We start from the raw sequence: 22,832 nt of genomic DNA, 5'->3' as shown, positions 1-22,832 counted from the left end.
GGAGAGACAGCCTGTGATTCCAGCATGGGGGGGGGGAGAGGAGGATCAGAAATTCAAGCTAATATTTAGCTACATAGCAAGTGTGAGGCCAGCCTTGGGTACGTGAGACCATATCTCAAAAAAAAAAAAACAAAATTAGGGGTATATGTGTGAGTGTTTCATTTGCATATGGGCATTCTATATTTCTGCTGTCTCGTTACTGGCCTTATAAATATTAAGCTGTATTTGGCCTTCACCACCTCTTTGATCTTATGGAAAATAAGAAAGTTAGTGGCTGCTATGACTTTGCACTAAGCAACTTCGTAACATTTTAAAAGATCGATACTCCCTTCACTGATCAAGGTTTAAATCATGGGAAGAAATGAACCTGGGCTGTTAGGCTGAGTCTATGCTAAGTGCTTTGTGGACACAATATAGCTTCTTCTACATGGTGGCTTTTAAGGGTCAATATTATTATTCCTCTTTTAAAGATCAGGAAATTGATACTTAATGAAAATGCTTAAATAACTCACCCAAGGTCACATAGCTGGAGCGAGGTAGATCTGGAGAAATAAAACTTGTCTTTAAGGCCTAGGGGAAAATCTGCCTTTCGTTGGGTTAGAATGAGCCTTCCAAACAATCGGGAGTGACTTTCTTTAAACTTTTAATACTTAGGCAAATTTACTGTTGCTGCAGGGTTAGGGAACTTTCCTCTTTCCTCCTCCACACTCCAAATGAAAAGGTGGAAAGAACTGATGTTTCCTAGGCTCCATTTTCCCAGTTGCCTGCATGCAAGGCAATTTCAAAGCCATACACAGGCTCCAAGCTCTCATCTTTCCTGGTTAGGTGTGTACCAGACCCAGAGAGCCTGCCTGAACTCCTTCAGCATTTCAGAGTAGCTCAGAATTCTGATTTCTACCCTGGCTCCCAATCCACTTCCCATTCTCTTGTTCATTTACAAGATGTCTACTTCCCAGATCTGAGGTCTAACGTGGGAGATGTCCAGATGGGGTCATGCTGTGATGTGTTCCCCTGTGTGTGCACCTGTGTGTGTGCACCTGTGAGTGTGCACCTATGTGAGTGCACCTGTGTGTGTGCACCTGTGTGTGCATCTGTGAGTGTGCACCTATGTGAGTGCACCTATGTATGAGTGCACCTGTGTGTGTGCACATCTGTGTGTGTGTGCGCACCTGTGTGTGTGCCTGTGTGCATGTGCACCTGTGTGTGCGCACCTGTGTGTGCGCACCTGTGTGAGAGTGCATCTGTGTGTGAGTGTACCTGTGTGCGTGCACCTGTGTAAGTGCACCTGCGTGTGAGTGCACCCATGTATGAGTGCACCTGTGTGTGCACTTGCATGTCAGTACACCTGTGTGTGAATGCATGTGCACCTGTGTGAATTCCTATCTGCAGAAGACAGAGAGGTATATGGGGTTCCTGTTTTATCACTCAGACTTAATCCCTTCAGACAGGGTCTCCCACTGAACCTGAAGCTTGCTTGTTTTGGGGTGACTGGCCAGCAAGCCCTGGCAGTCCTCCCTCCCATCTCTTCACTGTGCAGCGCTGGAGCCACAGGCACTGACTGCTGCACCCAGCTCTCGTGTGTGTGTGTGTGTGTGCGTGTGCGTGCGCGCACGTGCTCGTGCGCGTGCTAGGGAGCTGAACTCGGGTCCTCGTGCTGGCATAGCACTTAGCTATGGCCCCAGCCTCAGGACATCTTTTTGTGGTAAGATCAACTTGTCTTTACTTCTTTGACATTTTCCAGCTATATTCTCAAACTGGCATCCATTTCTTTTCTTATTTCTCTTATGGAGACAGTGTCCTTTGTAACGCAGGCAGGACTTGAACTTCCTATGTCGGCGGGGATGACCCTGATCTTCCTGCTTGTATTGTCTAGGTCCTGGCATTAGAGGTGGGCACCATCACAGCACCTGGGTTACATGGTGCTAGGGATCAAAGGAGTTTGTGCACTAGGCAAGAGCTCTGCCAACCAAGCCTCACACCCTGCCTGACCCCACAGCTGCCTTATGTTTAAAGTGTGTAATAGTGACTGTTGCTATCTATATGTTTTTCATTAAGATTTGTTTTTACGTATGTGTATGTTCATGTGTCTGTACGAATAAATGCTACAAGTGTGTGCAGATGTTCATGGAGGCCAGAAGAAGGGGTTGGATCCCCTGGAGCTGGAGTTACATACAGGCGGTTGTAAGTGGGTGCTAAGAACCCAACTTGGGTCGTCTGGAAGAGCAGCAAGGGCTTTTCATCACTGATAAATCTCTCCACATCTGTCTGTGGGTCTTATAGCACAATCAACCTTGTGTCTCTGAGATTTCCCAGTAGGGACACTGCTAAGCACATAGCAGGTGTAGTAGGTAGGTATTCCTAAGTATTTATTTGACAATTGTACCACAGAATCTAGCTTGTCATCTGTCTGCTTTTTCTCAGGCTAAATGCTGCACAGGTGGCAATGAGGATCTAAATGTCTCGGTGAATTAAAAATTTGTGAACAGGCGATACCTTCCCACAGATCAAAGTGAAATTAAAAAGGCGGAATAGTAAGACGTCTCCTGCCTCCTTTGGGCTCCCCATCATGTCTGGCTCTCAACAAATAAGCCTCCCCTTGACTAGTATGTATGTATCTTTAATCCCCCCGCCCCCCACCCCGGGTTTTAAAGGGAATGCTTTTCAATAATGGTGAAAGTGATTCCCAGATTTTCACACAGATCTTGGCTTGCCACACAATGGCACAGCATCTCGCTTCTTACAACTTAAGAGATTTTTTTGAGGTCGGTGGCGAGAGGCTAGAGGTCCTTTTCAATATCCTCTTACATCTCAGTAGTATTTTATTCTGTAACCTGCCTCACATGACAGCCAGAGAGGCTGCTAACAGCCTTCCCCATGACATGTACTGCTGCAGTCGGTAGTGGGGACACGTGGCATTCCCCTGCATGCAGGTCTGCCTGGAGGACAGGTTCCTGGGGTTGCGGCAGCTCAGAGAGGATGCTGGGAGCTAATCTGCTCCTTGGGGAGGCTAGTCTCCCTTCTTCATACACCCTCAGGCCCTGTTGACGACTGTGTGTGTGAAGATTTGAATGTTTGCTAATAGGATGGGTGAAACACGCTGTTTAAATTTAATTTTGGGTTTACCATTTTCTTGTGAGTACAGTGGGGTATTTTTTTTCTTTTGGTACAGTCTGGTACAATTTAAAGGTCATTTTTTTTTCTGTTTTGTGAACTTACTTCTTTGTATCTTGTCTTATTTAATGAAAATACAGTTTTTTTTTTCTATTTTTTTTCACTTGACTTTACAGGTAGCAATTGTGGTTGGTTTGTGTCTTTGAAGTTTTTACTTTTTAGGTAGCTATACCAAGGTATCCATTCTTTCACAGCATTCAGATTCCGAAGTGTTAGGCCTCACCTACTTATCTTCTCTGTATGCTTTTTTCCCCCTTCCTTCTTCCTTCTAAACCTCTTTGACCCACTTGGAGTCTCTGAGGGATAAATCCAGATTTTTTTTCCCCAGATGACTGCCAAGTTCATCTACATTGAACTTGAAGCACGATCTTTACCACCAATTAGTAGTTTAATTCCACGCTACTATCGGGTGGAATTAAGCACTCGGCTGACACATGAGAACTTAGTTTCACAGAGGCAACGTTTATTAAGCACTTAACAAAGTCAACAGTCAGTGTTTGCCAGACTTCGGGATATATCGACAAGGGTGCAAGAACCCTGAGCCAAGTAGGCTGACACCAAGTATAGTCAGCAGAGAGCCTGGGAGAGCCAGGGAGGCGCTTCCCAGACTGCACAACGTTAGGTTTAGTGTGAAGGGTTGATAGGGTTGTGTCATCCTGGTGGGGAAGGGCTCCCACGGAGAGGAAGGAATGGGTGTTCAGGCAGAGACCATGAGCCCATTGCACTGGGGAGGTGGCTCTTCATGGCCAAAGAGAGGGACAGGAGACAACAGAGATGGAAAGGATAATTCGTGTGCAATATCGTTCATTTATTTTTGTTGGGACAGATTATCACTAAGTAGCCCTGGCTGGCCTGGAACTCACAGAGACCTTCCTGCCTCTGCCTCCTGAGTGCTGGGATCAAAGAAAGGTGTGGACCACATGGTGCAGTTAGATCTCCCCCGTCCCTTCATCCTTCTAAACAGGTCGGGGAAATTCGAGAGCTCCACGTGAAGAAAGCAACAGTCACATTCTGTGGGCCAGTTGTTGAGTTTTGACACCTGTTGCTTGTTCTAGACTACTCCAAGCTCCCGAAGCCGAAGTCTCACTTTGCTCCCCCATGGAACGCCCAATTCTGCGTCTCCCTGTAGCCAGAGACACCTCAGTGCGGGGGTCCCCGGTGTTGTCTCAGTCACGCATCACAAGTCGCCTGCAGCTGCCCGAAGAGCCAAGAGTCAGTATTCCGGCCAACTTCACGAAGTCAGAGAGGTACGCCTTGATCTTACCAGGCTCCACGGCCCCTGGGAGTCGGGGGGCTGTGACCCTGGTGACTCCTCTTCTTTCCGACCCTGTATAGAGCAGAAGCAGTCTTGCAGCCACATGCCTGCAGCTGTTCTTTCTGGTATGAGAACATAGTTACGGTTATTCCTGTTGTGGAGGCTAAGCGAGCCATTAGGGAACCCCTATCCTAGCTCACAAAGCAGAACGGGCAAGCCCATAGGAGAGTGGACTGAGGTGGAGCATCCTTGATTAAAGTCTGCTCAGAGCTAAGATGAGGTGTGCATGTGAGTCTCAAAGCATCACAGCAAACGGTTGATGCTCAGAAGCGCTGGTCCTGATGCTGACTTCATTCTCCTTTGGAAGTTCCTACCTCCCCGCTCATGTTAGTGGCTCTGAGCCTCACTCTCTGCAGTTAGAGGGAAATAAACAATAAGTCAGTGTTGCCAGCCGTGAGGTTCACGTGGAAGCTGTGTAATGAAAGGGACATGAGACTTGCTGGGTTTTGTTTCTGAGACAGGGCTACGTTTAGTCGGGGCCAGCCTCAAACTTATCATATTAACTGAGGATGACCTTGAACTCTGACCTCTGCCTTGAAGTGCTGGGGTTACTGCATTTTGTGTCATGCTGGAGATGGAACCCAGGCTGCCTGTATGCAAGTCAAGCACGCCATCACCTGAACTACACCCTCAACCCCAACGTTTGTTCATATCTTCTCGTGAGATACCAATAGGAAGCCAGTAGATCCTTGGTGCTCCAGTCACCTCTTCCAACCTCCAGACAATGGGCTGTGTTAGAGTGGGTGGGGTAGGCTCTGGTTGCCTGACTCCTTCCTGTCAGTACTGGGAATTAGTGACCTGTAGCTCACTCTGGCCCAGGCCAGCTTGCTGTCCTCTTGCTATGGCTGCAGAGTCTTTGCTTTGTCCTGTGGAAGGATGGGCCTCGAAGATGGTTTGCTTTCTACCTGCCTTGGGACTTAGAGATTTTATTTTTGTTTGTTTTGGGTTTTTTGAGACAGGGTTTCTCTGTGTAACAGGTTTTTATTTGTTTTTTACTATCCTGGAACTCGCTTTGTAGACCAGTCTTGGCCTTGAACTCACAAAGATTGGCCTGCCTCTGCCTCCTCAGTGCTGGGACTAAAGGCTTGTGCCACCACTGCCTGGCCTGTGTTTTGCTTTTTAAATGTCAGAGACTAGCAGTGTTCTGATCTCAGACCGCCTCAATCTGATTCTGGTTAAGAATCTTTTGTATTGGATTTGTATATTTGTAGGAAAGACTTTCTTCTTTAAAAAATAGGTTTTATTTTGCATATATTCCCATACTGTTCAAAAAAGAAAAGTACAGAGTTGGAATTTTATTTTAAAATATTTTTAGATATGTTTTGCTTACATGCATGTATGTCCACCATGTATGCAGTGCCCATAGAGGCCAGAAGAGGGCATCACATCCCCTGGAACTAAATTACAGACCATTGTGAGCTGCTGTATGGGCAATGGGAATTGTATCTGCGTCCTCTACCAGAGCAATAGGTGCCCTTAACCATGGAGTGAACTTTCTGTCCCCTTGAGTTTTACCTTAATTTTCAGAGAGAATGCTCACTGTGAAACAGATATCCTGATATGGAGGCAAAAGTGGCTTTTAGCTTAATTATATTATTACATTGGTTGAAATAGTGGAGAGTTGTGTCAATCTGTCCATTTTTTCTTAGGGTCTTTTCAATATACTGTCCCAGAAAAGAGTGGAAACCTCCAAATTTATTCCAGATAGAATAGTATGCTGCTCCAAGGTGCTGCACCATGATCCAGGCAACTTAGCAGTTCGGATTTTAAATTCTATTTTTTTCATTGAAAATTTCATTTTATCTGTTTTTATTTCTCCTCAGCATTCACACACACACACACACACACACACACACACACACACACACACACACACACACACTGTGACATGGTCTCATGTAGCCCAGTCTGGCCTCAAGCTTAATATATAGCTGAGTTTTTAACCCTCTTTCCTGAGATTATAGTTCTGTGCCACCACATCTGGTTTATTTGGTGCTGAGGATGGAACCCGGGGCTTCAAGCATGCTGGCAGAACACTTCCAGTGGAGCATCTCCAGATCTCCTCAATGTGTTTTTTATGATAGAGAATTTTTTTGTTTTGTTTTTTTCGAGACAGGGTTTCTCTGTGTTTTTTTTTTTTGGATAGAGTTTTTTTTTTTTTCTTTTTGGTTTTTCGAGACAGGGTTTCTCTGTAGCTTTGGTGCTAGTCCCGAAACTAGCTCTTGTAGATCAGGCTGGCCTCGAACTCACAGAGATCTGCCTGCCTCTGCCTCCCGAGCGCTGGGATTAAAGGCGTGCGCCACCACCGCCGGGGGAGAATTTTTTTGAGGTGGAGGTTGAACCAACAGCCTCCATGGGTTCCTAAGCATTTAACCCCTGAGTTTGATCCCCAGTTCTCAGGTCGGAGAGTGTTTACCACAGCTTCAACATTGTACCATTTTGTCACTGACCGAGAATCTTCTCTTCTCTCCCCAGGGAGGATTTTTGTACAATGTGTTCATTTGTTACTTTTTTGTGCCTGGGATTAAAATACCACTACCAAAAGAAACTTATGGAAGGTATTTTGTTTTAGTGCTTCATAGGACTGGAGTCCGTAATGGACTGAAAGGCAGGGCATGGTGACAGGACCGGGAGGCTAGCCCATCATGTCTCTATCTACACTCAGGAAGTAGAGAGTGGGGGAGGGACAAGTGGATAGGAAGAGGGAAGAGAAAAGAGGAAAGGGGAGAGGAAGGAGAAGAGAGAAGAGAGGAGGAGGAGGGGAGGAGGGAGAGGCAGGTTATAAGCCCTCAAAGCCCACTGCCAGTGACGTACTTCCTCCTACAGAGCTAAAGGTTCCACAGCCTCCCGAACCGCACCACCAAATGTTTAAATTCATGAACTTCTGGGAGACATTTCTCATTCAAACCACCACAGCATATGATACCATTTCAGAGTATTTTACAAGTTCTCTGAGACTGTAACCTTGAAGTGGGGTGGAATGGGAGAGGCAGTACTTGGCTTGGTGGCACATGCCCGTAATCCTTAAACTTGAGAGGGTCAAGCAGGAAGATGGTGCATTCCAATCTGGCTTGAGTAACATAGCGAGAGTTTGTCTCAAAAGATCAAATGTATGAATAAATAGGTAATAAATAGAACACAATTTAAATTTCAGGTGGAATAGTCTCATAGCCATTCCTGTTTGGTTTCTGTGACCTGGGGTGGCAATGCATGTTTAGGATCATTGCTTTTGCACATGGATGATCTTGTTTCCAAAAAAAATCAATTTAGGAAATAAGAATTTTATTTTAATTATGTATATGTGTTTGTGTCTGCTGGGGGAGGGGAGTTGTGTATGGGAGTGCAGTGCCAGAAGAGGCCAGAAGGGGGAGCCTGATCTGAATCTCAAGTTACAGGGGTTGTGCTTGAAAAACAGAGGACCTGAGCCACTCCTAGCCACTCTAAGCACTGAGCTAGCTCCCCTGACCAGGAAAGTCAATTTTAAGTAAGACTTAAGCCTGAGCTTCAAAAGCCTCAGTTCCTGGCAGTCGTAGTCAATGTGACTCCCGACTAGAGAGCATGCCATTCTCTAGCACCTGCTGGCTTTGATGCCATCAGCTCCACCTTGAAAACTATTCCAGTGCCTCTCCCTCGCTAATTCTCGACTATAAAGTCCTTTGCTTTAAAATCCACTCCGAGCTTATCTCTGATGCAACTAGAAGAAAATGGAGCAGCATTTTAACCCAGCTGTATAGGGAAGATAAACTTCCAACCACCAAAGCAATGTAAAAAAATTGTCATACGCAACACAGATGTGCCAGAATATCAGAAGAATAAAAGAAAAATAACCCAGCCAAAGGCAATGGGATAAATATTTAATGGAATGTCATAGTGAAGGTGAAAATAATGGGGTAGTTTAAAAGATTAAGCGGTTATAATCTAAAATACAAAGAACTGAGTTACCAGAGGTTAGAGCCCAGTGTCCTCATGGGAGCATGCTAGGAGAGGTACGTGTGGGGAATTCAGGATGTGACGTTGCCATAAAGAACGGGCACGTTCTCAACACCCGTGTGAGAAATGAGAAGTAAGCCGACTTTATTGAGGGAGTTTTCACCTCTCTAGTTGGCAGCATGAACCTGGGAGGGGAGGGGCTAAAAACGTGACAGACTGAAGTCTCATGCAATAGTTGGTTTTATTTAGAGCATTAGACAATTTATACTGTAAGGGTTAAGAAGAGTCACTTGAGTAAGGTGTTCAACCTCCAGGAAAAGTCACATGTGACCAAAAAAAAAAAATGTTTTTCCATACAGGCATTTGAATAACAGCAGCCAAAGTGTGTGGGGGAGCATGAAGGTTTGCAAAGTTTACAGAGTATACAAGCTTACAAAGGGGGTGTCTGGGCTTCCAGGGGAAAGCCTCCCCTGCCACTTGAGCAGTTGTGAATAGCCAACAGCTATAGCTTGCAGAACACCCCTTAAGTCAACTAGGCTGGCCCCAAGCTCACAGCCATCCTCCTGCCCCTTTCCTCCCTAGTGCTAGGATTAGAGGGATGTACTTCCACATCTAATTTCCTGTTTTTTCTGTCGAAGGCTGAGCCTTATTTCTGGTGTCTTTGGGGCACAGTGTAGTAACTGGGAACACTGGTTTATCATATTTGCCTGTGATGCCTCTCTGTAGCTGTTAGAATTCTCTCACAATGGGAAGTAGAGGCCTCGAGGGGTTGCCTAGGTAACCCGATCAGCTCCAAGAGAGGAGAACCCAGGGGATGGTGCTAGGGCTATCAGGCATTCCTTGGTTCTTCTCTGACTGGTTACAGTGGTGAGTATCTAGTCACACAAATGTGTGATGAGGGGAACAGGGATGTTGTGGACCTCTGCATATGACTCTAGAGGTGTTTTATAAACATAATCTAATGTATCTCAAAAAGTTGATGTCTCTGGTTAACTAAACATGTGATGGCAGACATATGATATTCATTGTGTTTTAAAGACATATTAATTATTTTATTTGTATATGCTTTGCCTGCATGTATATAATATATGTATGTACCATGTGCTCATGGAAGTCAGAAGAACAGCTCCTAGCCATGTTTTGTCAGCCACTGTGACTCTTCTTTCCCAACCTTTTAAAAGATTGATTTCTATTTTTTGTATTGTATGTGTCTGTATGAGTATATGCCACATGTGTGGGTATCCAAAGAAGCCAGAAGATATCGAATCCCCCATAACTGGAGTTATAGACAATTGTGAGCAGCCATGTGGGTCCTCTGGAAGAGCAGGCCATGATCTTAAATCATGAGATATTTCTCTAGTACTCTTGAACTTTTTTCTCTTTTTTTATTTTGCTTCCAGATCTACATCCTTGGGCAGAGAACTGTTGATGCCTGGGCAGATAAACCTTTTTACAGGGAATAATATATGGAGATGTGTGTTTATACGGTTCCAGTTCTTTGAGCGCATGTGTTTCTTTGTGTAATGGTCATGTTGTGTTTGCTCTCACAGGGACAGTCCCTTAATTAAGTTGCCATCTTTACAGATGGCTATTTTCTCAGGGTCCTCTTCCCTCAGGATGATTTGAGTCGGTCCTGGTTGGTGTGGACGCAGTAAATGTCTGGTGAGAAGCCCTGATTCACGGGCAGTCTTTGCTGCAGAGGCAGCCACTGTAAACCATCATACTAACACACTTTACGAGGTGCTTCATCTTCAGGTAGTGATCTGTGCCGACAGCGGGGACTTCAGACCATCCTGTCACCAGGGAAACCACAATTAGTATAGCACATGCATCTTCCCTTTGTGAGCAGAGTGGCTCATTTAAATCATGCTCTGAATTAAAACTCCGTGCCCTTTGGGATAGTAAAGAGAAAGAATTGTAGCATGTACTTGGATTTTTTTTTTAGATTTGGTTTTTGAGATGGGGGCCTCATATAATGCAGGCTGGCCTCAAACTTGTCAATGTAGCTGAGGATGACCTTGAACTTCTGACCTCTGCCTCCATCTTCTGAGTGCTGGGATTAAAGGCATGTGCCATCATGGCTGATCTATGTGGTGCTGGAGGTGGAACCGGGACTTTGGGCATGGAGGACCTGCACTCCACCAACTCCACCCCAGCCCTGGAGCATGGATTTTGGGTAGTGATTTATCATTTCTGAGTTATAGGCCAGGGAGATGGCTCAGGGGGTAAAGGAACTTGCCAGCAAGCTCGAAGATGGAGTTCAATACCCAGAACTGACTGGAGAAAAAGAGAACTGTTCTGTGGCATTGCCTCCTCCACACAAAATCAATAAATGTAAACAAAACAATAAAAAAATTACATGGACTCTCAGTGTAAGACGGGAGATGAGAAGCTGCCCCCACACAGGGTGTGACTGAGGAGATTCTTGAAAAGGCAGAGTAGACTCGATTCCTAGGCGAGCGAGGGAGGGTGTCAGCCACCACAGGGGAACTGACAGGACAGCCGAAAAGCCAGCTGGGAAAACAGAAGACTTTTAAAACCCGGTGAGTGTCATGAGATGGGGGAGGGGAGCCACATCTTAAAGGGCAGCCGGTGGTTCTGGAGAAGAGGAATGGCGGTCCTACCCACAGGATGAGCCACCGCGCTTGTAAGTGTGGATGCAGTTGTGGCTCTGTGAGAGAACGGACCCCTCTGGGTCAGTGGTTAAAGAAGGCCCATTCTGTCACACTCTGAGTCTAGGTGACCTGTGTAGCCCTCCTGAGAGTGCACCTGTTGCTCCATCTGAGCTGAAAAGGAACAGAACCTGAGGCCGACCCCTCCACAGCCCCAGAAGGCGGGAGCAGTGTGGGAGGCAGTCTTGAGTCAAATGCTGACAAGATTGAAAATTCAGGGGATAGGAGGCTCATCTCAGGCACAGTTACACAGCAAGGTAGCCTGGTGATGCACCTGTAATCCCAGCATCCAGAAGACAGAAGCAGAAGGGTGCTGAAGTTTGCGGCTAGCCTGGGCTACATAGTGAGACCCTGTCCTCAAAACAAAAAACAAAATAAAATGATGGGAAAAGTGAGTGGACTGTTCGAGTTTGAAAGTAAAATACTGGCTCCCTCCCCACGCACCATGGGATCATGGGTTTGGTTTGAATACTTGGCCTCGCGCTGATGGTACCATTTTAATAAGGTAGTGGAACCTCTAGGAGGTGGAGCCTCGCTGGAGGAAGTGTATCAGAGGGCATTGTGATTATGTAGCCTGACCGGTTTCCTGTTTGTTCTCTGCTTACCCGAGGGTGCTGGGACTGCGGTCCCTGTTCCTGCTGCAGTCTTTCCCACTGTGATGGACCGTGAGCCCAAACAAACCTTTCATCCTTAGATTGCTTCTCAGGTGTTCCGGCACCTAAGTCAGAAATGTGACTTAAGTCCCACCCACAGAACACCTCACTTTAACGTCTGCATTTATGTTGACCGCCAGATTGATGAGGTCGAAGAGAAACACTTGGAAGGGCACACGCGTGTGAGGTGGGTGATCGTGGCCCAAGGAATTTGATCTCACAGCCTAGGCAGTAGCCAGACCCCAAGTGTCACACACCGGGTGGGTCCCTTGGCTGTCCAAGCTCCATAGCAGTTTGATTGAGACAACCGATTTGTGTCCCTCTCTCCCACGTGACTCCTGGTGCATGTCATCTTGCTGTGAGGACTTGGTAGATTCCTTCACTTGAGCAGGCCACCAAGTATGGTGTGTGATAGGAGTGGGGGTAACCCAGTTCTAGCCCTTGGGCAAGTTACATCATCAGGTCTCTCCCAGGTCCGGGAAAGTGTCCCACAATTTTTCACCTGGATGAAGGAGAGTGAGGTGGCTGGTTTAGGGCAGGGTGAAGAGAGTCCCAGTTGTGCCAAATGCTGTTTTAGGATGAAGCTCCTGAGACGAAGGCAAGACGGGCAGAATTGGGGGGGAGTGGCCCAGGAGCAGAGCTCTTGAGAGGATTAAGATTGGTTGCCAACTTGACAGGATGGAGATCACCAAGGGGTGTAGCTCTGGCATGTCTATGGAAGATGTCTAAATTAGGTTTATTGAGGTGAGGAGACCCACCGTGGTGGTCAGCTGCACAGTCCTGTGGACTGGGGTCCCATGGAATAAAATTAAGGGTCCCTCTTCCTGACTGTGAACTATGTGTCCAGCCGCCTCATGCTCCTGCCGCTGTGCCTTCCTAGGGTGATGGACTGCGCCCTCAAACCCCAACCCAGGACAAATCCATATGTTAATTTTGCCTGGCATTTTATCACAGGACAGAAAACCAATATTATCTTCCTCCTTCGCCACTCCACATATCCTCTCAAGTGTGTCTGTCCATCCTTCAAGAGTCTAGCCTTTCAGGATGCATGGGTCTCAACTGGGTGTCCAGTTTGCCAGGGACCTGCTGTGGATTATCTTGAGAAGCCCGTTGGGAGCGCTGGTATCCTGTCTGAGGTCTCCGTGTACCCCATCCTCCTCACTGGTGATTGAAACAGGGTTGGGGGGGGCAAAGCAGTGAATGAGGGCTGGCTCATCAGGTTTTATTCCCAGGGTCTCCACCAGCCTGCCCCCAGCTGAGCAGATCAGCTGTCCCGGCTATATCTCCAGCTGGACCACTGGACTAGAGCTGATCCCCAGAGGGACCTTTTCTGAGATGGTCCACTGGGTTGAACTGATGGGAGCTGTGCAGGCTTAAAGATTGATTATATTTAAAATTATGCTCATGTGTGCATGCGCACGTGTGTGCAGTGCCTGTGGAGGCCAGAGGTGTTGAATCCCCTGGGTCATTAACAGGCAGTTGTGAGCCGTTCAGTGTGGATACTGGAAACTGAATCCATTCCTCTGCAAGAGCAGCAAACACTCTTCGTTGCTGAGTCGTCTCTCCAGCCCTGAGCTGTGGATTTTGGGGCACAGGTAGGAGGTGTGGGGAAATGCTTGGCAGAGAGGCTGAGTGTCCCTAACAGGCCAGAGAAACTAAGAACCTTCCCTGTTGCTCTGATCAGACACCACACCACGGTAACTTATACAAGGAAGAATTTATGGGGGTAAGCCCAATGGACAGTTTCAGAGGGTAAGTCTATGAACACCGTGGCAGGGTTTATGGCGGCAGGCAGGCATGATGCTGGACTAGTAGCTGAGAGCTTATATCTTGATCTGCAAGCATGAAGCCAAAAGCAGTAACTGGGGATGGTGTGAGCCTTTTGAAACCTACAGCCTACTTCAGGTGACACACCTCCTCCTACATGGCCACACCCCCTAATCCTTACCAAACAGTTACTCCAAATGAAGACCAAGGCCCTTCAAATATGTGAGTCTGTGGGGGCCATTCTCATTTAAAACACCACAGCACCTAATCCTAAACTGCTGGGATCCTAGAGATGGCAAAGGCTTGATGGTTGTTGGAGTGTTTTCTTAGGGTTTTTCAGAATATCAAAACTGAGGTTTGTGTGTGTGTGTGTGTGAGAGAGAGAGATTTGGTTTGAGGAATTGGTTTCCATTGTTATGGAGGCTATTGAATATTGTGGTTTCTTTTATTGTTTTATTAAAAACTAAAGCTTGGGAATCAGATATTAGGGAATAAACTTGACAGATCCATGGAGTGACGGAGAAATGATCTCCTGACCCTCTTCTCTACCTTCCCAGATAGAAAGGGCCCATACATCTATAGACTTGTGACCCCAGCGTGAGCTGGGCAAACCAAATCTGTGATTTTTTTTTTTTATGCACTCCCTCCTTGTGGTTGGGATACTGCTGAGTATCTGTCAATCTTGCTTCTCTCTGCTCACAGAAGATTCGAGATTCTCATGGCTCAGCAGCTCCAGTGAGTTTTCCCGGCTGCTTCCTAGGAAGCTAAGAGCTAGGTTGCTTTCTGTGACGGCCTGTGATATAGAAGGTTGATTTGCTATTTTTTCCCACACGTGCTCTGAGGCTTTGAGACGATAACTGGCTGCATGCCAATGTGTGGACCAGGAGGGAAGCTGGCCAAGTTCACTCTGTGGCTTGCGAGCCCCTCTCCCTGGCTGTGTTCTGGTTCTGTGTTCTCGGAGATCTGGGAGGGCATTCCCCCCTGTGGCTCCCTCTGGTATTTTAGCATATGCTAGAGGTTCTTTCTCATTTTTCTTGTTTTGCTTCTGCGGGCAGGAGCATTAACGATTCCCTTTTCCCACCTCCCATCAGATGCCTGGCATCATGAAATTGCAGATTAAACGCAGTGGTTAACGTCGCTAGCCATCTGTCAGCAAACTGGCCGTAACTAGAACCATTCCTTGTTGCTCTGAGCTGTATTTCTCTAGTTCTTCCTTTTGAAGGGGTGCCGTCTTTGTTTTCACCTGTGTGTTACAGGTTGAGGGTCCTGCCCTGAAGATCTGGGAAGATCTGATGCTGTAGGAAAGAAAGCCTTGTGATATGTACGCTGGAGAGAGGACAGTAAAGTGACAAGCAGGAGGACTTGAGTTCAATTCCCAGAACCCGTGTGTGTATGTATGTGTGTGTGTAAATATGTATGTGTATTTGTGTGTCAAGACAGAAAGCAGGGCATGACTGTAGTCCCAGAAACAAGGAGGCGAAGTGAGGCAGATCACTAGGGTTCACAGATCAGCCATAGTAGCCCAGTTGGAGAGCTCCAGGCTCTATCTCAAAATGGGATGAGTGACACATATGTGTACCTGAAGCATGATTAATAAAAACTCAGGGTCAAAAATTGGGGTTCAACCTGAGGATCCAAAAAGCAAAACAGCCAGCCACCAGCTCTTACCTCCACCTCAGTCTGAAATGGTGATCTTGCCTCCAGGAATCTCAGACTGAGACTGTGTCTGCATCTGAGAGCTGTCTTGCCCCATCTTATATTCCTCTCTAGGGCTGGGATCAAAGGCATGCACCACTGGGATTAAAGGTGTGCACCACCTGATTTTTAGGGCCACTAGGGTGGCCACTGGGTGTGTGGGTCATTGTGGCTACTGAGATTAATGGTGTATGTCATTGTGGCTACTGGGAGTAAAGGTGTGTGTTACCAAAATCTGGTCTGCAAGGCTGACCAGTGGGACTGTTTTGCGCTCAGATCTTCAGGCAGTCTTTATTAAAATACAATTGAAATGCCACTACACGTACCTGCCTACAAATGATGAATGTGCACTTGCTCGCTCTCCCCGCTCCCCCGACCAGAGCCCTTCTCTCTACTCCAGGATGTACGGCACTCTGGAACTGGGACTTCTGGGGTGAGGTACCGCTGGCGCTGGCCTCCCCTAGTCTGAAGCCTCCCAGAGAGACTGTCGGTGTGGTGACTTCAGAGTCCATCCATGGCAGCCCAGAATTCCGAGGATAAGTGTTCTTGGGGGACAGAGAGCAGCAGCTTGGAGCCTGCAGCTCTTTCTCAGGCTGGTCCACACAAAGCTGTGTCTCTCCTTGTCTCTCCCTACCCGACTTCCTTTTCAGGAATGTCAGCCCAAGATCTCGGTACAGGTGGCCAAGGACAGCTATAAATGGGCTTCAACACAAAATCATAGACGGATTTAAAATGCTATTGGACTGTGTGTGTGTGTGTATGTGTTGTGTGTGTGTTGGTATGAGTGTGCGCACATGAGTGTGGGGGCCAGAGATCGATGTTGAATGACTTCCTCTATTCTGTATTTTATTTATTTTATTGATATGAGATCTCCCACTGGCCCTGGAATTCACTGATTTGGCTGGGCTAAGCTCTGGGATCTGCCTGTCTCCGCCTCCTGGAGCTGGGATACCAGATGTGTGCTACCATGTCTAACTTTTTAATGACTACGGGAAACTCGTTTCTGTGTGGCAGGCATCTGACTGACAGAACTGTCTCATATCCGGGTTGGAAGTTTGATTATGTGTTTCTCGTGCATGAACTTTATAGACGACAGGGTTATCTTAAAATATTAAAAGTGTGGACGCCTTGTTAGGATCAGAATACATAGAGCACTGGCCTGCTATATCATTTTACCTGTAATTTCCAAGCCGGAGTTAGTGTTAGCCATTGACTTACATGGGATACTTTATTACATGTGCCATTGTATGAAAAACAAAACACATACTACCTGTGTATCAAATAATTAGCAAATAACGCATGTACCCAAGGACTCTGGGTAGAGACCTATGTGAGGGATGGGCTCTGTCTTCTGCACTAGTAGTAGGTTACTGTGTGATACTTGTAAGGCATGTGGTCTTTGTCCTCACCTATGGGATGAAGGCATCAGGCCTGCTAATCAATCCAAAGAAGCACTGATCTTCAAATCAGAGCACAATGTCCCCGTGAAAAGGACAATGCTATTTCTTTTGAGAATCCTTCCCTGTAGCTGTTTCCATTGACATTTTATTTCATTACCGCTTATGAATGTGGGTGTTTTGCCTGCATGAATGTCTGTACACTGTGTACATGCCTGGTGCCTGTGGAAGCCCGAAGAGGGCATCAGATCCTCTGGAGTTACAGCTGATTGTGAGCCCACTCTGTGGGTGGAATCAAGCCCAGGTCCTCAGAAAGAGCAGCCGGTGCTCCTAACCACTGAGCCATCTCTCCAGTCCCTTGCTTTTATTTCTATTATGCTATGTAGTGGATATAGTCTTTTAACATTTATCTGATGGTTATTGTATGTGTGATGTGAGGGAGTTTGTGTGTGCTTGTGCTACAACACTTGTGTGGAGGTCAGAGGGCAACTTTCAGGACATTTTCCCCCTCCCATCTTGTTTTAGAACCAGAGTCTCTTGTTATGCCATGCTGCCTGCCCCAGGCTGGCTGACCAGCAGACTTCTACATGATTCTCTGATCTGTTTCCCTTCTTGTTGTAGGAAAGTTGGGTGCACAGAAGTGTGCCACCATGACAGATAAGCTCTTAATATGAGTCTGCCAAAATGCACTCCTTACTTGGTTTCTTCCTCCTCTTCTCCATTCTCCTCCTTCCTCATCTTCTTCCCGAATCTTCCCCCTCCTCCTTTCTCCTCCTCTTCCTGTTTGTTGGCTTGGAATCAAACTCATGGCCGTATGTGTACTAAGCAAGCTCTACCACCGAACTGCACGGCCAGCTCTTGCATTTCTTATCCATTGTTTGTGGTGATTCTAATATAAAACATGGAATGTGACTTACTCTGGTTGATTAGTAGAGACGAAGGTGGAATCATAAAAGTAAGCAAAAAAAATACCTCCTTGATATTTGGGGAGACAAATAGAAGTTGCCTCATTTTTATGCACATATTTCTAACACAGTAATCGTCTTTCTGACATATTATTGGGGAAATAATTTCTTCCTTTCTCTTTGGCTATTGTATAATCATTCCAGTGTACCTGGGGATAAACATCCATCCACTTAACACCCAGGAGCTGAGGAGATGAGGTGTAGGTTTCTTACTAACAGAGGAATTATTGCAGAAGGGTGAGGGTGTATTACATGGAGTTTGCTAACACTGGGGTCAATGAATCACAGTGGAAACTGTGTAATCACACAGCTCTTGTCCTTTGAGCTATAAAAAGAATCGACAGAGCAAGTTGTGAGGTTCGTAGTTGCCTGGAATTCTGGCTTGAGATATATTGATGGAGGGGACCCTTGAGAGCCAGTCTAGGTGTGGATGGAGAGCCCCTGCAGCCCCCCTGCAGCCCCCCGCAGCTCCCCTGCAGATTCACCAGGCGCTAAGTTGTTACAATCATCTGCTCAAGTATGACAGGGGATGGTATTGCCTCTGGAGAGGCAACTGAAATAGTTCTTATTTCTATCAGCAGATTATGCTTCTTAATGTTCACAAAATGCACACGAGACTAGAAACAGGGGCAGGCCAATGGATGGTGTTAAGAGGGTCCCCATCATGGCTGTATCTCAGCTTCCGCCTGGGACCACAGCAGAATCTATGCCAACTTCTCACGTGTTCTTTATTGTATCAGCATATGTTTGTTTTTATGTATGCATGTATATATGTATGTTGTGTGTGTGCATGTTCATGCCCTGTGTTGGTACATGTGTGCACAGGTATGCATGCATGCATGTATATTCACATGTGCATGGAGGTCCAAGGACTAGCCATTTCTCAGATGCTAGCCACTTCATTCATTCATTCATTCATTCGTTTGTTTGTTTGTTTGTGGAGGCAGGGTCTGTCATTGCCTCGGAACTCACACCCTTTTATTTAAGTGTGTGTGTGTATACATAAATATATAATAATATATATTTTATTATATTTTGATATTCTCTTGACTTTTCAGATATCCACTCCTACTTGTTACAAGGACTAATTGTTTTGTTTTGTATTAGATTTCTTCTAATAACTGTAGTTGCTAATGTGTCCAGATTTTTCTTTCTTTCTTTCTTTCTTTCTTTCTTTCTTTCTTTCTTTCTTTCTTTCTATCTATCTATCTATCGCAGATTTTTCTTTCTTTCTTTCTTTCTTTCTTTCTATCTATCTATCTATCTATCTATCTATCTATCTATCTATCTATCATCTATCTACTATCTATCTGTCTGTCTGTCTGTCTTTCTATCGAGACAGGGTATTATGTAGCTGACATTAATCTTTAACTTTTAAAATATTCTATCTATTGTCTGTGTGAGTATGTGTTTGGTGTGTGTGCACATGTAAGACAGAGTGTGTGTGTGGAGGTGGCACATGTGTGTGGAGGTCAGAGGACAACCAGGAGCAGTTCTCTCTTTCCAGTCTGGGTCCCGGGGTGGAACTCCGGCCACCAGGTTCTCACGGTGCTTCCACCCACTTCCCCATCTCGCCCACACTGGCCTGACTTCTGACCCTCCCAAGGTAGGGATTGCAGGTGCGCACTACTCCAACCATGAAAATGCTTTGGAGCAGTGGTGGTTGTTGAAACTCGTGTCTTAGTTTTCTTTCTTGAGATAACTTTTAGCATCTCTGTGAGGCATGGAACCCACAAATACAGATGAGTATGTGTGTATTAATTTAATTTTTTATATTTAAGTGCGTGACTGTTTTTCCTGCATGTATGTCTATGCCCATGGAAACCAGAAGTGGGTGTCAGATCTCCCAGAACTGGGGCTACAGACATCTGTGAGCTGCCATGTAGGTGCTGGGAACTACACCCAGGTCCTCTGGAGCAGCATCCCATGCTCTCAACTGCTGAGCCATGTCTCCAGCCCTGTGTTGATATTTTATTTGTACCACTTGATTGATAAATTTCTGGAATCCAGGAGAAAGGTTCCTTTATTCCTTTGATAGCAAAGATTGAAGGTTGACACTGTTCTGAAGGGGTCACAGGGTCTCGGGCCTCAGAGGAAATGAAACAGTATGAGATACAAGCAGTCTAGCAGACAGATAGAAACATAAATCAATGAATAATATAATATGAATGTAATGAATACAGAGTCTCTAGAGTGAATATGGGACACAAAGGAGTCAAGCAAGCGTTGCATAGAGCAATGTGATAGAGTTTGCAAAAAATGTTCAGGCAGGGGTGTGAGATTTTTAAGTATCTTTGTGAAAGTGATTAATGTTTATCATTTCTAAGTATGTGTGTTTGTGTGTCTGAATGTGAGTGCGGGTATGCACAGCGTCGGGAAGAGGTGCTGGCGAGCCTGGAGTTGGAGTCACCAGTGCTTGTGAGTGAGCCACAGTGAGGGCTGAACTCCAGTCCTCTGCAAGAGCTTGTGCTTGTACCCACTCAGCCGTATCCCTAACCCATATCACTTTCTTTTCTTTGCATCTGATTGAAGTTTTGCATATTTTAGCTCTCTTGTGTACCTGCCCTATGGCCAGCCCCAGCCGCTGGCATTTTCCTCTGCCATGGGTTTTAGGACAGCCTACTGACTGACCTACCCTCCCAGCCAGCCACTTGCTGTGTACATATTCTTGTATCATTTCCAGGACACTGTTTAAGGACTGTATTGAATTTGTCAAAAAGCAGGGTAATTTGTCACCTTGGATAGAGATACTGTTACTAAGGCAACTGGCTCTGTCCTGAGACCATAGTCTCCAAGCGTGACGCTTGACAGGGTCATGGCCTCACAGTGAGCCTTCCCTGGCCACTGGCTCTCTTTGTCCTCGCCTTGAACGTTACCAGACTGGAAAGGGCAGCTTCTTTGTCTTTGTCTGCCTTTGCGCTCTCTCTCTCTCTCTCTCTCTCTCTCTCTCTCTCTCTCTCTCTCTCTCTCTCCACTTTCTTCTCTTCAGTTTCCCGTCAAGTCTTCTGGGGTTGGGTTATGTAAAACACCTCAACCATTAGTAATGCATTTTAATAAATGGCTCATTATATGTATTTCAGTTCCTAACACTGTCCAATTCATTTAAAAGAAGAAAGATTAAGCTGAAGGAGCTCCCTGTCCCTTGAAAGTGACCAACTTAGAAAGCATTTCCCTAGAAGCTGAAGCAGCTGAGGTTGGGGGTGGGAGGCAGGATGATGGTCTCTACCCTAAGCCAGTGGCAGAGCTTGGTCACATTGCGCGTGTGATACCAGCTTCGAAGGCATGAAAGATGCAAGACTTAAGGAGCCATGGGAAGCAGTCAAGGTCAGGCAATTATGGCAGGGTTAGAGTTCCCATGAAGAGGCCCTAGAGGCTGTGGTGGTCTAATAGGAATGTCATAGACTCATACATTTGAATGTTTGGTCCCCAGTTGTTGGAACTGTTTGGGAAGGATTAGGAGGTATGGCTTTGTTGGAGGAGGTGTTTTTCTGGATGTGCATTTTGAGGTTTCAAAAGCCCACAGCAGTCCCAGTCTCTGCTGCCTGAGGAACAGGATGTAAAGCTTTCAGCTCCTTCTCCAGCACCATGACTGGCTGCCTGCCACCATGCTCCCTGCTGTGATAATCATGAACTAACCTTCTAAAGCCATAAACAAGCCCCTAGTTAAATGCTTTCTTTAAAAGTTGCCTTGGTCGCGGTGTTTCTTCATAGGAACAGAACAGTAACTAAGCAGGGCCCATTGCGTGGAGATTTGGAGGTGAAGTCCAAGTTTCAGTGGAGGTTCCAGGACACTGGAATGCCAAGTATCCAGGACATTTGTGGAGAAGAGTAGAGCTAACTTCTTCTGTAGCCACCCACTGGGCATCTCACTTCCCTAGGGATGTTAGGCTCTAAACTCCTGACTCGTGAATGGGCCCCTTGGACCGTCCACGCCCCACGGGACACTCCAGCCTCACGGATAAGACAGGGAGCATTTCCTCCACTGCCACTCTCCCGTGTTAAGCTCTGCCCTCTGCAGCCTCTGTGTCCTCCGTCAGAGCCGGCGCAGAGGGTGTGCTGATGGCTGCGTGAGACAAGCGCAGAGTGGTTAGGAGCTCAGGTGGATGTCTGTTTTATTTATACTAAAACCACGTCTCTAGATTACAGCTTGTTACGACTGGGCCATCTGCCACGTCTCTGACCTTACTTCTTAGATACCCCCATCACATCTCTCTTTCCTGGGTTCCAGTCATTGGCCTCCTGATGCTCCTCACTGTTACCAGAGATCCCCCCACCCCAGAGTCATTGAATCTGCTTTCCCCCAGATTCACCCCACATGGCTCACTGGATCACTCCATCCAGGCTTCTGCCCGAAGCTTCCCCCCTGGAAAGGTGTCTCTTTTCCACCTCTTCTCCGTGTGTGTGTGTGTGTGTGTGTGTGTGTGTGTGTGTGTGTGTGTGTATGAGGCAGTGTGTGTGTGTGTATGAGGCGGTGTGTGTGAGTGTGTGTGTATGTATGAGGCAGTGTGTGTGTGTGTGTGAGGCAGTGTGTGTGTATGAGGCAGTGTGTGTGTGTATGAGGCGGTGTGTGTGTGTGTGTGTATATGTATGAGGCAGTGTGTGTGTGTGTGTGTGTGTGTGTGTGTGTATGGATGAGGCAGTATGTGGGGGGGCCAAGAACCCAGGACTCATTCAGCATGCTGCACTTTGCATTTAACACATGAACACACTTTGGTATTTAATGTGGGCTATTGCCCTTTGTGTCTTAGCCAGGAGAGCAGAAGGGCTGTGTGCACAGACCAGGAAACATAATCTTTAGTTTTTCCATATCACATAACAATTCCCGTGCGCAAACACTTGGGTGAAGGTGGGTGAACAGGAAGTGTAAGGCTGTCTGTGGGTATACTGACCAGGTTTCTCCGAGTTATATAAAAGCCAGCTTCTGTGTGTCGCTGCTGGGTGAGCGTTTCCAGCAGGAAACTCAGAGACTGTCGGGAGAGTGCTGCAGAACCCAGAAGCCTGGCAGGCACCTGCTGTCTTGAAGGATGGTGTCTTGTCTTACACATTTATCATAAAGGAGGGGATTGAAACACCTCACCTGCAATAGCTGTGTAGTTTGTCTGCGCAGGGGCTGTGATCCGTGCTAGTTTATTGGAAGTGAGAGTCAGAGGTATGTGTCAACGCCAAGTGTGACGAGTCAGACCCTGTGCACCTGCAAACTAAGGTCACCATGGCCATCATGAAGTGTTTCCTTTTGACGTCCATTGTGGCTGAGCATGCATGTGCCA

General features: G+C 46.5%; 1 protein-coding gene across 2 annotated transcripts in view; it reads left to right on the top strand.

Moving 5' to 3' along the window:
• The window catches only part of Osbpl10 (oxysterol binding protein like 10), a 237,531-nt gene that overhangs the window by 116,731 nt on the left and 97,968 nt on the right, over window positions 1-22,832 (top strand). The window contains exon 4 of one of the 2 annotated variants that reach the window (XM_075964246.1): window positions 4,227-4,418. The exons of the other annotated variant lie outside the window; for it this stretch is intronic. Coding sequence (XP_075820361.1) covers window positions 4,227-4,418 — 192 coding nt within the window. The remainder of the gene's footprint in view (window positions 1-4,226; window positions 4,419-22,832) is intronic. 2 annotated transcript variants of the gene reach the window in all.

This window comes from Microtus pennsylvanicus, chromosome 3, assembly GCF_037038515.1.
Source record: "Microtus pennsylvanicus isolate mMicPen1 chromosome 3, mMicPen1.hap1, whole genome shotgun sequence".
NCBI lineage: Eukaryota > Metazoa > Chordata > Mammalia > Rodentia > Cricetidae > Microtus > Microtus pennsylvanicus.
The sequence above is the reverse complement of the archived record's forward strand: the minus strand, read 5'-3'. Positions and strand labels throughout refer to the sequence as shown.